This window comes from Cotesia glomerata, linkage group LG3 (assembly GCF_020080835.1).
Source record: "Cotesia glomerata isolate CgM1 linkage group LG3, MPM_Cglom_v2.3, whole genome shotgun sequence".
NCBI lineage: Eukaryota > Metazoa > Arthropoda > Insecta > Hymenoptera > Braconidae > Cotesia > Cotesia glomerata.
In genome coordinates, this window is record NC_058160.1 from 21,069,765 (window position 1) to 21,086,242 (window position 16,478).

The following is a 16,478-nucleotide window of genomic DNA, read 5'->3' on the forward strand; positions in this document are numbered from 1 at the left end:
AGTTGTAAACAAATTGAATGCAATTTACAGCCCCAATTTGAATACAAGTTAACACCGAACTTTTAGTTAAATTGTACTACAATTTTACTACAACTTGAATAAAATACTTGTACTGCAAGTCTTGACGTCAAATTGCACTGTAACTTGTAGACAACTTAAGTAAAAACGTTTGGTTTGCAACTTTTTTCATCAAGTTGGCTACAAATTTCGGCAGTAGATTGAATAAAAGTTTAAGTTAAGATGGCTATCAGGGTTGTTCATGATCTGACCATCGTCAAAATTGCTGGTCACTTCACATTACCATGTATCGATAATATTTGCCACAAATTGACACCAAATTCGTCAACAAATCAATGTCAGTTTGCTACACTTTGCTACCAAACAGTTACGATAAGTTAAAAATTTCTTAAGAAACTTGTCCTCAACTTATGATAAGAAAAAGTTTCGAGACAATTTTCGCTGATAATCTGATAAACAAATTGATGCCAACTGAGTTAATTTCTCATACTTGCTGTCAACTTGGTGACAAGTTGCGGCAGTAGATTGACAACAAGTTGCGATCAACCCACAGCTACCATCATCAGGGATATTTATTGGGATATTTTACGAGAGATACCATTGGTCGATAAGAATATACTCGTATAGTAGTATCTGTTATCTTAAGTTAATAATTTTTTCAAATAAGTTGAGAAAATTGACGCATAAAATATCGAGTCGCTTAAATCATAACAATCAGTTTTCCTGTGTTGTTCATTATAATCAGCTGACCTAATAATCGTAAAATAATAACAAATAATAATAATAACTTCAATACACTTCTTGAAGTAGTAATAACCTTTGGGGCCAATTAGCCTCGCTCAGCTGTGGAGTTACCAGTGTGTAATCATGGCCTGTACTCTAAAAACAACTAAATTTGGTATTTACTGTCATTTTTAATTATTATTTACTTATATTTTATATAAACAATATTTAACTTTTATGCATAGAATTTCATTTAATATTTGACTAAAATATATCAAATATTTCATCATAATGTTATCATATTACAAATTACCCTCTGGTTGCTATTTAAAATCATAAATTCATTATTTTATTAATAATAACATATTGATTTCATCCAACATTATGTAACAGTTCAAAGTACACTCAAAGATTTTATTCGACATTACTTGGATTACATAAATTTTTCTTTAAAATCAGCCATTTAATTGAAAATGTTTGATGTTTAACAATTTCACATTTATTTTTTCTATTTACAGTTAAACAAATCCAACAACTGTCTAAAAGATCATTTTCTGAATCATCATTTCCTAAAATAACGACTCATTACTCAGTGGTACCTCGAGAAAACGATCCAAGATGGAAAGGTAATTAAATTTCAAATAATTATTAATTAATATGATATACAAAAAAAAATGATTCGCAGACGTAAACATGGAGAGATACGTCGACGAAACGGACATTCTGATTGTCGGCGGAGGACCTGCTGGACTTTCAGCAGCAATTAGAGCTAAAAAACTAGCGGAGGAATCCGGACGTGATTTACGTGTCACATTAATTGAGAAAGCAGGTACCGTAGGCAGTCATATACTTAGTGGAGCTTGCATTGATCCAGTCGCCTTGAACGAATTAATTCCCAACTGGCAAGAACTCGGTGCGCCTCTTAAAACACCAGTTACTGAGGATAAATTTGCATTGTTGACGGAAAAGGGTCGCATACCGATCCCCATTGTCAAAGGAATGCCTATGTACAATCACGGAAACTATATTGTCAGGTACTGTTGATGATTAAACTTTATTAGCTAATACAGCCAAGCAATACTGAATCGCTATGAAGAAAAATTAGAAATTAAGTCCTCTGAAAAATAACTTAAAATTAATTACGAATCTTATTTATATTTATCTTTTTTGATAATGTCGGTTAAAACAAAATAGAGACAAAATTGTTAGGAAATTCTTTTATTTCATTAAAAATATTTATTTTTGTTTTATTGAAATATTTTTTTAAACATACACAAGAAAAAATATTACAAAACCGTAATTCTTAATGACATATGAAAAATTGATTTGAAGAAGTTTTATGATTGCGAAGATATAATATAATATATAATAATGAACAAGTTAATGTTGATCGAATATAAAAAAAAAATTTATTTAAAAAACTATAAATTCTATATACTTTATTATTTTTTTGTTTACTATAATAAAGTGCAGAGTAAAAATCAGTAACAAGAGCTTCTATATTTTATTAACGTTATGTACATAGTTATTAAAAAAATTAATCTATAAAAATTATCACCGTTTTTAGAGGACATATCATTGCAAGCATATATTTTCTTTTGCGAATTTTATCAGCTTCAATTAAAAATATAATATTCAAATATCAATGCGTAATTAAAAAAAATTATAAAAATAGAATACAATTTTTACGGATTATTTTTACTTTTAATTAATCATAAGCTCCGTTTCTTAAATGTCTCAACGTCAACAATCTTTGGATCCTAATTGTAAATGTCAATGTGATCATGATTCTTGCAATAATATGATCATATTTAAATAATAATAATAATAATAATAATAATAATATAATTTATATATAAATCATCAATTGTATAAATAATTGTAAATATCAAATTACTTCAATTGAACACTGAAAACTAAATTGGAGGAAACATTTCCACTAATAACAATTAAATTCTTAGAAATATCATGTACACCAGTCAGTAAATGAATCCGAAACGAAAAATACGTCAAAACTGTCTAACAAACAAGATGTAAAGAACCCAATAATACGATTACTCGAAAAGAGATTTATTTATCTATTGTATTAAAAATTATTTTTGAAAATTTTATTTTTTATTAATTCACTTGTGTTCGTGAGATTATTAATAGCTTAATTGTTTCAGTAAAGAATGTATTCTACAATTCAACTTTCAGTATTTAATTAAAATAATTTAATATTTATAATTATTGAAATTTTTTTCTTGAACACAGTTTTTATCTTTGCTCTAAAATACATATTTTAAGTAATTTAGTTTAGAAGTACACGAAATAAAAAAGCAAAATCAGCAGTATTGCAAATTAATAATACCATGGATAGTCAATCAATATTATTAGATGTAGAAAAACTATTGTATTAAAGATACATATTTTATTTCTTAAGTAGGAATTTTTGGCTGAATTTAGGAATAAGAGGAGAAGTATAATAAGGCAGGATTAATTATTTATTGATATATTGATTTTTAATACATGACTGCTAGATGCAACCCTTTGTCAAGCGCGGTTGATCTGACAGGAACAGCAAAAATATTTTCGTTCTCCTCTCTTTATCTTTTTATCGCCGGGAACTGAGTCAGTTAGTAGCTTCCTAACTTCTGGTGATCTACTAGACCCTTGTGTTCAAATGGTTCTCAACGCTCTCAGTGGGCAGAGCGGCCCATTTCGGCCTATTGGACATACCACTTCCGATATCGTTACATTTTTTTAAGTTCATAAAGTGACATTGTTTCAATATAAAAAAATTAGGAAGACGGTTAACCCTAAATGCCATCCCTGCAACTTCCGGCTGTCCATACCTAAACACTTAAAATTCCACTGATATTGTTTTTATGTTACTTTGAGCTTTTCGAGCTCAAATAGATAGCTATTTTATGCTTTTGAGCTCTTCGAGCTCAAAAGTCTGATGAGACTTAGACATAATACCATTTTTGGAATTTTCAAACTACGATAACTTTTGAATGGATCAACCGACATTCACGAGGTTGGCAGCGATCGTTAATTTTTAAGCTCCCATTAAAGATTTACAGTGATGAAGATCGATCTGATGAAAAATTTCAGAGTTATTTTGAAAAAACACTTTTTTCGGAATTTTTCGTTTTCGATAACTCCCGAACGAATCAATCGATTTTGACGGGACTGGCGGAAATCGACGTGATTTTTCAAGCTTAAGAGCGGATTAGTTTTTGGGATTGATCGGTAAAGACGTTTAGAAGTTAATCCCAAAAAACCATTTTCTGAAAATTTTATTTTTGGGATTTCTCAAAATCTAGCTAATCGAATCGATTCAAATTTTCACGAAATTTAATGGCAATAATACTCTTTGGATCGCCACCTATTTCGATCCGATCAGTCGAGCCGTTCAAAAGTTATAAGAGGTAACATACAGACAGCCACACACACACATACACACACACACACACGCGCGCGCGCGCGCGCTTAGATATACACCGCTACACAGCTACACAGACACCATCCCAGGAATAGTCAGGACAGCTTCCTAGGACCTCAAAACGTCGAGATCTGATGAGAACTCGATTTTCGCAAAACGGGGTAAAACCAATAACTCCCCGAATTGTAAAATTTTTCAATTTTTCTTAGCGAGAAGTTAAAAATTTAATTGGCTCATCTTCGAATAGAAAATTAACTTGTTAAGATTTAATTATATTTTTAACATGCTAGGCAGAAAGTTTAATTTTGAAAAATCATCACCAATCAAATAAATAACAGAAATTTGTAAAAAAAAAGGGACGGAATAGTTCCTTTGGGGCAAAATGGGCCCTCCATAATTGTTTTTTTTTTTTTTTAACTTCCCGCTAAGAAAATTGAAAATCTTTAAAAATCGGAAAGTTATTGGTTTCACCCCGTTTTGTGAAAATCGAGTTTTTATCAGATCCCGACGTTTTAAGATCACAAGAAACTTCCCTGACTATTCCCGCGATGGTGTCCGTGCAGCTGTGTGTGTGTGTGTGTGTGTGTGTGTGTGTGTGTGTGTGTGTGTGTGTGTGTGTGTGTGTGTGTGTGTGTGTGTGTGTGTGTGTGTGGGTATGTAGGTGTGTGTGTATGTATGTAAACCTCTTATAACTTTTGATCGGCTCGGCCGATCGGATTGAAATAAGTGGCGATCCAAAGAGTATCATTGTTATTAAATTTCGTGAAAATTTGAATCGATTCGGTTCGCTAGATTTTGAGAAATCTCAAAATTCAAATTTTTGAAAAATTGTTTTTTTGGAATAACTTCTAAACGGCTTGACCGATCAATTGCAAAAACTAATCCGCTCTTAAATTTGAAAAACCACGTCGAGTGCCACCAGCCCCGTCAAAATCGGTTGATTCGTTTAAGAGTTATCGAAAACGAAAAATTTCGAAAAAACTGTTTTTTTCACATAACTTCGACATTTCTTTTTGGATCGTACTTGATGAAATAAAATAATTATTAAAGCCCAAAAAACTACGTCGATCGCCACCAAGAACGTGAACATCGGTTGATTGGTTCGTGAGTTATCATTGTCGAAAAAATTCGAAAAAAGTGAACTTTCCAAATTTCTTTAAAATTTTCGGTTCGATCAGTTTGTGTTCAAAAGTATACCATAGAATTTGAAAAATTGCGTGGAATACTGCCAACCGTGTAAAAATCGGTTCATTCATTCAGAAGTTATTTCTGGTTATTGCGGTTTGAAAATTCAAAAATACTGTTTTATTGAACTTCTATCAGACTTTTCAGCTCGAAGAGCTCAAAAGCTTAGAACAGCTAACTCGTTGAGCTCGGAGAGCTCAAAATAACATATAAATTCTATTTTTGAGCTCGAAGAGCTTAAAAACGTCATTGCAATTTTAAGCGCTTAGATATGGAATTAGCGGGAAGTTGCAGGGATATGGCCTTTAGGGTCAACCGTTTTCCAGATTTTTTTATTTTCATTTAAGACGTAGTTGAGTAAAACGAGAAAAACTATTAAATAGTTATTGTTCCCTTAATTAATTACCTTTAACTATTTTTCTTATAAAGTGTTTTTGTCCCACAAATGCATACTCTGTGAGACCTGTTTTTTAGTGTCAATTTCTTTATGTCGATCAATCTGAAACTATGGATTTTAGTTAAATCTTCTTTTAAGAAGTTTTAAGAAATATATTTTACCTTTATCTATTTTTATCATTATAATTTTGTTTTAAAAAAAAAGTTTTTAATTTCGGTCTGACGGTTTTTATTTCGATAAAAATAAAAAAATAAAAAATTTTTTCTTCGTACTTCCGCATACAATTATCTTCTAAAGACTTCAATAAAAATATGAATTTCATTATTCTACCATAAAAATAGTCAGAACAATAAAATCGCTCTTACCAAATTCTTTCCAAAGTAAATATAAGTCATAAAGTACAACAAATTCGAAAATTACAAGAAAAAGAATAAACCTTAGTCAATATCTATAAGTATACTAGCATTAGTGTTATATCAATACTTCAATCATTCAACAGAATCAATAGAAAAATTGCAAGTGCAAATAACCAGACTGTTACATATCCAAAAAATGATTTCTTAATATCAATAATTCAACTCACAATACTAAATATAAAATTTCACCCTACTTGAATCCATACTTCCCTCTAACCTAATTATTGTAAATATCAATGGCTAATGTAAATACATTTTAAATTTAGATTAGGACACGTAGTATCGTGGTTGGGCGAGCAAGCAGAGGCAGCAGGTGTTGAATTATACGCTGGTTATGCAGGATCAGAAGTTATATATCACCAAGACGGCTCGGTGAAGGGTGTAGCGACTAATGACGTCGGCATAGCCAAAGATGGCTCACCAAAAGAGACATTCGAACGTGGGATGGAGCTTCACGCCAAGTGTACTATCTTCGCCGAAGGCTGTCACGGGCACCTGACAAAACAGGTGTCGCAAAGATTAAATCTGCGATCAGATTGCGAGCCCCAGAGCTACGGTATTGGACTGAAAGAGGTAATCCGATTTAAAACCGAGCAAACAGTCTCATCCTGATCGGGTATTTATAAATCTAATCCTTTAATCAAGTGATAAACCAACTACCTAGGTCTCTGTTTTATTTTACCACATTTGTCTTAGTTACCCGGATTGTTTTAGTTGTCTTGGTCAGATCGGTGTCTGTTAAATGCCGGTGATTGATGTGCTTTTAGGTATGGGAAATAAATCCAGAAAAACATCGTCCTGGCGCAGTTGAACACACAGTAGGTTGGCCGCTTGATAAAAACACCTACGGTGGCTCCTTTTTGTATCATTTAAAGGACGAGACGCCATTAGTGGCTGTTGGATTCGTTATTGGACTGGACTACACTAATCCATACTTGCATCCTTTCAAAGAATTTCAGAGATTCAAGCAGCATCCGGCTATCCGTCCAACGTTTGAGGGTGGAAAGAGGTAGTTAATTTATATATGTCGTTAATTAAACACATATACCTAAATAATTTAATTAAGACACCACTAAAGGGCACTTAAAAACATAATAGGATAGCTTACGGTGCGCGAGCTCTAGTGGAAGGCGGTTTTCAGTGCATACCAAAGCTTCAATTCCCTGGCGGGTGTTTAGTTGGCTGCACTGCGGGATTTCTCAATGTACCCAAGATCAAGGGCGTACATAATGCCATGAAAAGCGGTATGCTTGCAGCTGAGAGCGCCGTCGAAGTGATAATTGAGGCAGAGACCACTACTCCAACGGCTCTCGGTCTCGAACCCAAGACTTACACGGATAAAATAAAAAACAGCTGGATTTGGAGTGAGCTTAAAGCTGTGAGGAATTTCCGACCTAGCTTTCACTCTAGTTTGGGATTGTATGGAGGTCTCATGTACGGAGGTTTCTCGATGCTAACAAGAGGCAAAGAACCCTGGACCCTCTCTCATGGCGGTCCTGATCACGCTAAGTTGAAGCCGGCGTCTCAGTCCACGCCAATCGAATATCCAAAGCCAGATAATCAAGTGTCCTTTGATTTACTTTCGTCTGTTGCACTCACTGGAACTAATCATGAGTCAGACCAACCACCTCATTTAACTCTTTGTGACGACACTGTACCAGTTAAAAATAACCTCAAGGTTTACGATGGACCTGAGGGACGTTTCTGCCCTGCTGGTAAGTAAAATGCTATATTCTTTTTTTTTTTTTTTTATTACTTTTTTTTCCAACTTTATTAATCGTGGTGCATTTTCTCGGGTAGTTTTAGAAGACATTGACTTGACGATGTCATTTTCTCGACCATTCGACCTCTTTCGTCGTGTTCCTTTGGATCTTCTATTCAAATTCGTGCCCTCGAGCGTGATTTAAATTAGCACTTTAATGAGTTGTTTTTTCGCTAAAAAATAAAAAAATAAAGGTTAAAGTGACCCCACTAACTTGATAGCTGGAGATGGGGTTATGGAGATTTTTTAACGTCGGATCCAGCTCGTTTAGATTCGGTTAAAAAAATTGAAATGGAGTGAAGAGGTAAAATTTGATGACTAAGTTTTTTTACAGTTTGATGATAAGTCGGATTTACGAGCATGAGAACGTCAATTAACGAGTATTCAAGAAAATTATTTTTTTTTTCTAGTCTTATTTGAAGAAAAAAATAAATAAATAAAATGAAAAGTGAAAGAATGGTTTTACGAGACGTACATGAATTGAGTTGAATAATTTTCCATTCGAGGAAAACTGTTTTACTTGAACAATCATTTATTTTTCGTAGGGGGTTGAAACCAAAGGAAACAAAAATTCTGGATGAAAGGGTGAAAAAGACAGACTGAAAAAGAGTTTTTTTTTGAGAGGGTGGGAAAGAGAAAGGGATACTAACCAGTCAGTTTTATCGTTCCCATTAATCACTCTGTCGATAGCCGTTTATTCGCGCGAATAGAATCACCGGTAGTCAGTCGATTGCTCGCGACAGTTCAAGGTATTATTCCAGAGACAGATTGTTCGACATTTAGAATTGCTTCTCGTAAATCAATTGTTTTTAAAAATAAAATTATTTTAAGTTTCAATCACTTATTCAACATTGTATCGTTTCATTTTTTAATTAAAATTATTTTTTCATGGGTTCATTTTTAAATAATAAAAAGAAGTTTATTTTTATTTTTTAAATTATTTTACTGTTATATAAAAATTAATTTTATTAACAAACAATTATTTTTTTAAATTAATATTTTTTTTATTTTTTTAAATTTACAATGACTAAATTGAATTTCGTACGATCTCGCGAGAATCAATTCTCTTTATTTGTTTTTATATTTATTATCACACAATACCCCGAGGAATTAACTTACAATATAGCGCTTGATAAAAATTTATAGATAACAAAAATATATAACTTTGAAAAGCAAATAAACAAAATTCATGCAAAAATAAATAAAACATTTAAATTTGAATTCAAAAGAGTTCACATGCATGCATTGCAGACAAATGAATAAACGTTATAACGTTATGTTACATAATTACGTAATTAGCCTAAATCGTAAGTAGACTATCAGGAAGATGTGACTTAGAAAATTAAATTAAGAATGTATGAAAAAAAATAAAAGTGAAGCTTTAAACGTAAATAAGTAAATAAACGGTGAGAGTTTAAAAGGTGTGGAAAATCGTTAGGTAGATAAAGCTGCGTTATATTGCTTTATGGTTAGTATCCGTATTGTTACACTTACCTTACATACTGTTTATCTTTTATATTTAAATGTACCATACCAGAGAAACGAGACTTTCTCATTCGAAAGAGGAGACACCAAAGAAAAATCTCTCACCACATGTGTCTCTTTGTGTCTCATTATCACATGATGTGAGGAAAAAATGAAGAAAAATAATAGGAACCGAAAAAGGAAAAATGTCTCGAGTGTACGTTTGCGAACAATAAAGGCGTGACATTTTGCAATTGCAAAGCTTTTCGAGTTGGATAAGACCACCGGGAGACTTGCAAACGAGCAAAATCCTCTTAATGTTTCAAAGTCTACAAGTTTCTCTTTGGGCTTTTGTAGCCCATACATACATATCACACATATTATAATATATTTATTTTACCTCAGGCCTTTATTAACCCTCATGTTCTACCTTTTAAATGTGATAAAAGATTAAATCAACTTTTAAATAATCGCGGATTAGCATTAAAAAAATGGTTTTTTCAACATTTTATTCTTATTTAAAAATATTCAGCTCTTTTATAAGTCAGGAAATTAACTCTTGAATCAATAAATTATAACTCTTGGATGAGCAGAAAATAATTCATTCAAGAAATTTTACTCTCCGATGAAGCACTTTATTATTTTCAAACAAGTTATCTGTACTTTTTTTTTTTATAATTCCTTCTTCTTGGATAAATACTAACAGTTACATTTATTCTAATTAATTTTTTAATATTTTTACATTGTTTTTCCTATTCGGCATCGATAGAATAATTATATAAAATTAACGTAAAAAAATTTATCAATATTTAAATTTTTCGAACTTTCACAATTTTATAAAACTAACAAAGTCAACTTAAGTGCACCAGAAATTATGAAAATTTGAAAATTTTTAGTGTTGACTGATTTCTTTTCTTTTTAATGGTGGATATGAAAAAATATTTAAAATGATCTCATCACTAGTAAATTGTTAATCGAACGTCAAAGTTTCATTTGGGGATCATAAGAAATTTTTAGATCATAAACAGAAAAAAAAATTCGATTCTTTCGAGAAAAATTTTCTTGAACTATAAAAAAATTCGCAGGAAGAAAGCCGATTTAATTGCTTCATAAAGTTTTTTCTTGGTTCTTAAATTCTTGCTTTCAAATCTATGTATGCTTGGTTCGAAAGTATATATTTTTAACTCGATATAATCTAACTCTCAAACTAAGAAACATATTTTTTTGGTATAAATAAAAATTTCAACACTAAATGGCGAATTGAAAAATAACAGCTGTACTCTTTTAAAGAAAGTCAGTGGAATTTCACTGGTGAGTAAGTGAAATTTTATTGATTCCAATCAGTGATGACAATTTCACAATAATTAATTTGCTGGAAAAGGAAAATTTTTTATTAAAATAAAATTATCCTGACAATTTTTACTTTTAAATTGAAATGTGTACTCCGAAAACTCATTTTTAATCATTTTTCCGAAATACATTCACAGATCCGCTGCAACAAAAAATAAAAAAAATCAATAAGTGAAATACTTTTCGAAATTTATCGCAGCAAAGATTTTGTCCTTATAAATATAAAGATATTACTTTTTAGAACCAAGAAATTACTACTCTAAGCAAAAATCTAAAGTTCTTAACAGAAAATGAAATTGTTTTTAGTCGAAAAAAATTCTCAAATGGAAATTTAATTGTATTCGTTGAAAAGAATGTATTTTTGAATTAACAATACTGAAATTTAAAAAATGATTCCATTTGCAGAAATTTGAAAAAAAAAACTATGAATGTAATTTTTCTAAAATATTTTCTGTGTACTAATCTATTATTTAAATAAAACTAAAAAAGAAAAGTTTGTCTGCTAATTTCAGTAATTTGAACCAAGTTTTTATAGTTGAGAGACCCAGATAATAAATTCCTAAAGCGTAAATATTTTTCTTTTTAATAGAGCTTTTCTACCAATATAGATGAATTTTTTCTATCTAAATTTATCAACAAAAAAGATAGTGAAACGAATAATTTTCATAAATCAATTACATTTTTTGACGAATCACCAGCAGCCTGATGAAAAAAAGCAACAATAAAAAAAACAAAAAAAAAAGAAAATAGCGACTAAAGAGATGTGACAATGGCAATAAATCGCACCGGCTACTAACTCGATCCGTCACTACCCAATACGGTTGTTCGCATTCGGTATAAAATGTACGCGAAGCGACAATTTATTCCATGGAATCCCGTGAGACCGAGTGGTGGTAGAGAGAGCATACAGAGAGTACAGAGTACAGAGAAAAGCCAACCCTCGGAAGTTTTTCGATTCGCTTCCTCCTTACAGTTAACCTTTTTTTTTATTTTTTCTCTTATTCCTCTCCCCTTTACTTTCGCTTTGCTTAGCTTTCTTTTTTCTTCAGTCGTGCTCTTTCTCACTAGAAGTCTTTGTCTCTCTGACTTTCCATATCCTCCTCTACATTCAACATCCTATCTCCCTTCAGTTCTCTAACCCTTAAATTCGCTATCATGCTTGCGCGCGTTTGGTTTTGGTATTCGTTCGGGCAATCGTCCTTTTCTCTTCGCGCCGGGAGTATCGACCGGTGTGTCCTTGAACCTGTGAGTGGCCCGGACAAACCCCGCACGGCTAGACGACCCCGGACCAAGTAAAAGCACCAGCCCCTCACAACTTTACTACCATCATACGACTCATTCTTCTTCTTCTTCTTCTTCTTCTTCTTCTTCTTCTTCTTCTTCTTCTTCTTCTTCTTCTTCTTCTTCTTCTTCTTCTTCTTCTTCTTCTTCTTCTTCTTCTTCTTCTTCTTCTTCTTCTTCTTCTTCTTCTTCTTCTTCTTCTTCTTCTTCTTCTTCTTCTTCTTCTTCTTCTTCTTCTTCTTCTTCTTCTTCTTCTTCTTCTTCTTCTTCTTCTTCTTCTTCTTCTTTTTTTTTTTTTCTTTCTCCTCCTCTGACATTATTCTATTTCAACTCAAACTTTATGGATTCTATGATCTTGCGGTGGGTCTGGGTATCAGTTATGATCCTTCCCTACCCAACTACTGTTTTTGATCTCCTCCAGAATTTTACCTCATACCATTCACTACCCATCCTTCTCTATCTCTTCCTTCTTCAGGATCTTCCACTTTTCGATACGATACCTAGTAAGTTAATTGCTTTAACGTCTGAGAATCCAGTACGACCGAAGAATATTTTAAAGATTTAAACCTTTTTTTCCGTTCCTTTCTTTTTCTTTTTCTTTGTAGTACCTTGTCTGTAATTTCACACGATACCCACTTACATCCGCATTTAATTTCAATCCAACTCAATTTTCTTATAGTACGCGACTTGAAAGACTAGGCTCCTCGTGATTAGATTTATATTTAATCCCGCGGCTGTTAATGCCAAACCGAAAAATAAATTTTAATTCAATAGATTTAATTAAAAGCAGAAATGCGAAAAAGATTTGTTTGAATACATTACTGCTTCAATGGTCGATTTATAAAAATAAACATTGATAATAATAATTATAATAATGGTAATATGAAATATAATAATAAATCGTCGGATAATTTCCACTGGAGAAATCGGTGAATTTTAACCTCAACAATTTCGTGATGTTCTATTCTATTTTGCCCATCGAGCAAAATTCTCGAAACTCTTGTACCCACAAATCACCGGCACGCGAGAGGAAGAAAGGGATGAAAATTACTGTGGATCGCTTGCAACCCGTTATTGTGTTCCATTGTTACCGTGCCAGACGACGCGATCACTCTTCCATTTCTCTTTAAATTTTTTTTACATTTTTTCAATGAAACTTTTATTTTTATTCACGATAAAAAAATACATCAATTGGTTGACCCCTCAGTTCAAGAATTTCACGCTTCGTATATTTTTTTAATATTCTTTCTTCAGTAAAAGAACAAGAACAATAAATATTACTTTTTTTTTTTTACTCAATTTTCAAATAATTTTTTCGATGTTAATTTTTGCTTACTCTCTAAATTCATTCCACACTGTTAAGCGACAAAAATTTAATATTTTAAATACTACTACGTGTTTTCAATTGCACGCTTCATAACGCGAAGCGCGTGAGGTTGTGCTTTATACTCGACTCGTCAAGGTCAAGCAATTTTGTGATCTTCAAATGTCTCTATCACAACCATATTACATTTATACAATCATATAAGTAGATGTACACCGAGAAAACACTTAAATTAAACCATTTTTTACTTTCTAAAATCATTTCATGTAGCTATTTTGAAAAAAAAAAAACGTTTTAAAAAAAATTTTACGTGGACGTCCGGATGTCACCCCATTTTGGATGTACCAACGATTACTCTCGAACAAATTGATATTTCAAGACCGGACCTTTTTTATTAGCTTAAGAATGCGATGAACTGGGCCCGTATTTCATATCAGTAGTCTAGTTTACGTATTTTTTTTTTAAATTGAATTTTTTATTAAAATTCACTATGATACAACCGTACAAAGACAAACGAATTTTTCTTATTTGTCACGTGAAAACTATGGCGCCACTTGATCAAGCTAGATTTTTTTAGACTGCGTGCGCATATGATAAGAAAAAAAGGCGCTTATATTTAAAAAAAAAAAAAAATACTCTGTAAGAAATTACTTAATTATAATTTTTTTTTTTTTTAATCAATAACACAAATTTTTTTTTCTTAAAAAATGAATGAGCGTTATGAGGCATGCACTTTTGGATTTTCCAAACTTTTTTACATTTTATTACGCCTGATGATAATATATGGAGACGATTAACCTTCCCGGCCGGCTAAAATTATTGCTTTTTTTTTTCTTATTGAAAACCTTGAACAATTTTACACTGATAAGTTAATCAACACTATTTAATTTGTAGTTTTAAACTTTTTAAGATAAAAAAAAACTCAATGTACTATTATTATCTCGTAATTTAATAAGTCGATAACAATTTGCAAGCATTTCATTTGAACTAGAATAGTAATGATCATTAATTAGTGGATTTTGATGGAACAAATTTACAATCAAATTTAGATAAAATTTGGTAAACGTTGGTTTTTTAAATCTTTCAATAACTTTCAGTTTTCCACTGATCAATTTTCTAAGTCTGACAATCTTAGTAAAAAACTGAATTGAACGCTGTAAGCTCTTTTGAAATAAATTTATTTGTTCAAAAGATATGTCGTCATTGAAATAGTTAAAATATATTGTGAAATATTCTCCAGTATCAAATTTTAATTGATTCAAAATATGCTAAATACAAATTTCTAGAGAAAATTTTTTCTCTGAAAAAATCAGTTCGAATAGTTGAACATTTCAAATGTCTATTTATTATATAGACATTATATATACATATGAGTCTGAATATAATAATTTAGAGATATTATTAAATTTTTTGCAAAATTTTGTAACCGGATCATTTTCTCTGATTGACTTCTTTTTTTTTTTTTTTTTAATGTTTCTATTTCATCAAAAGGAAAAAATAATTACTAAATTGAGAAATTTACAGTTTATAAGACAAATTCGAAATTCGAAAAACTGGAAAAATATCCGTTCTAATTATAATTTATTCGATAAAAATCTTAATAAACATTTTTAAAACTTAAACTTAAATTTTCACAAATTGTTAAAATAATTATTCAAATTTGTAGTTTCGATTTCATTTTTTCCGAGCAAAATTTTAAAAATATCTCGTTAGCATTCTAAAGTTGCTAAAAATATTGAACTTGAAAAAGTCATCTTTGCAATTGAATATTTAATAAAAAAAACCTAATATCCTTTTGTCCAAATTCGAATCAATTTCTAAGAAACTCTTAGCTCTAAATTTGATTAAAAAAATTTTAATAATTAACAATGTATTCACCATTTTTTAATCAATCACCACTAAAAACGGCCATCATTCAAAACTAAATAAATCATGTAATTTTTATTTAAATAAATTCAAAAATACTTACAAACATTTAATTTCTGCAATCCCTTCGAAGCAATATTCCTTGAATACAAAAAAATTCAAAATTACATACGTCAAATACAAACCCTTTGACAAACTCTTTGTAATTTTTTTATAAAACTATTGAAACCAAAGAGAAATCAGTTTTATTTCAGCTTTGTAAATTCACGGTAATTTTACAATATATTTCAAATATAAATAAGTTTATATTTTTGTTCAGTCATTACTTTCCACTATAAAAGAAATAGGTTTTCGTTTTTGTTCTGTAGGCTTTGCCATAAAAATGTAATTAAAATGTTTGATACTAAAATAACAAATCTTTCAATCCTCGAGTTTAATTATTATTATTATTATTATTATTATTATTATTATTATTATTATTATTATTATTATTATTATTATTATATTAATTAATAAAATAACTGATTGTTGATTGCATTTAATCAATAAATCCATACAGAACAGAGAGTATTTCCTGAGGGATGTTATTAGAGTATAACGGCATGAACGCCGGCTGGGTCTTTGTAAATTCGGTCGTTATACTTTGCAGTCGATAACCCAAGTATACACAGTCAGCTCACACCCTCCATTCAAGGAAACGACGTCTCGTCTCGTCTGGTCTGGCAGTGCTAAGAGGTAAAGGTGCGGCATAAGGAAACAACCCTCTGGGTATGCTTTCTCTTGCTTTCTTTATGCCATGCCGCTCGTTTCGACTGCCGTGTGTATTAATATAAAGGAAAGGAAAGGAAAAGGTAGCAGGTCTGCCACCAAGCTTTAACGTAAATGTTATCGCGTAGCTATAGAGAAGGAATGCTAAAGATAAAAAGCAAAAGAGAAAGATGAAGAAAGTATAAGCAAAGACATGAAAGCATGAAAAGACGCAGCTCTTATTGGGGTAAGGTACAAGGAAGTAAGTCAGTTCAATTCCCAAAAACTGTCAAAATAAAATATCAGGGGAAATTTTCCCAATATAACCTGATATGTCTTTATATGGGAATATAATAAAATTTTATATGACCACATATGGCGTGATATGAAAATTAGTCAATTTTGCTTGATAAGGTCTAAAATGGCTTGATATGCCTATTAATAATTTTTCAATCAGAAGTCGTGTTGAAAATCTCTACCTGTACAAAAAAATTTTGGTTCCTGATGAATTTCCAGAT

At 31.1% G+C, this 16,478-nt stretch overlaps 1 protein-coding gene across 1 annotated transcript in view; it reads left to right on the plus strand.

The window, feature by feature from the left end:
- The first annotated feature begins 744 nt into the window (after nucleotides 1-744).
- Nucleotides 745-16,478, plus strand: part of LOC123260556 (electron transfer flavoprotein-ubiquinone oxidoreductase, mitochondrial) — a 34,421-nt gene continuing 18,687 nt past the window's right edge. The window contains exons 1-6 of the mRNA XM_044721711.1: nucleotides 745-916; nucleotides 1,260-1,367; nucleotides 1,427-1,775; nucleotides 6,433-6,739; nucleotides 6,934-7,175; nucleotides 7,265-7,881. Coding sequence (XP_044577646.1) covers nucleotides 886-916; nucleotides 1,260-1,367; nucleotides 1,427-1,775; nucleotides 6,433-6,739; nucleotides 6,934-7,175; nucleotides 7,265-7,881 — 1,654 coding nt within the window. The 5' untranslated portion in view covers nucleotides 745-885. The remainder of the gene's footprint in view (nucleotides 917-1,259; nucleotides 1,368-1,426; nucleotides 1,776-6,432; nucleotides 6,740-6,933; nucleotides 7,176-7,264; nucleotides 7,882-16,478) is intronic.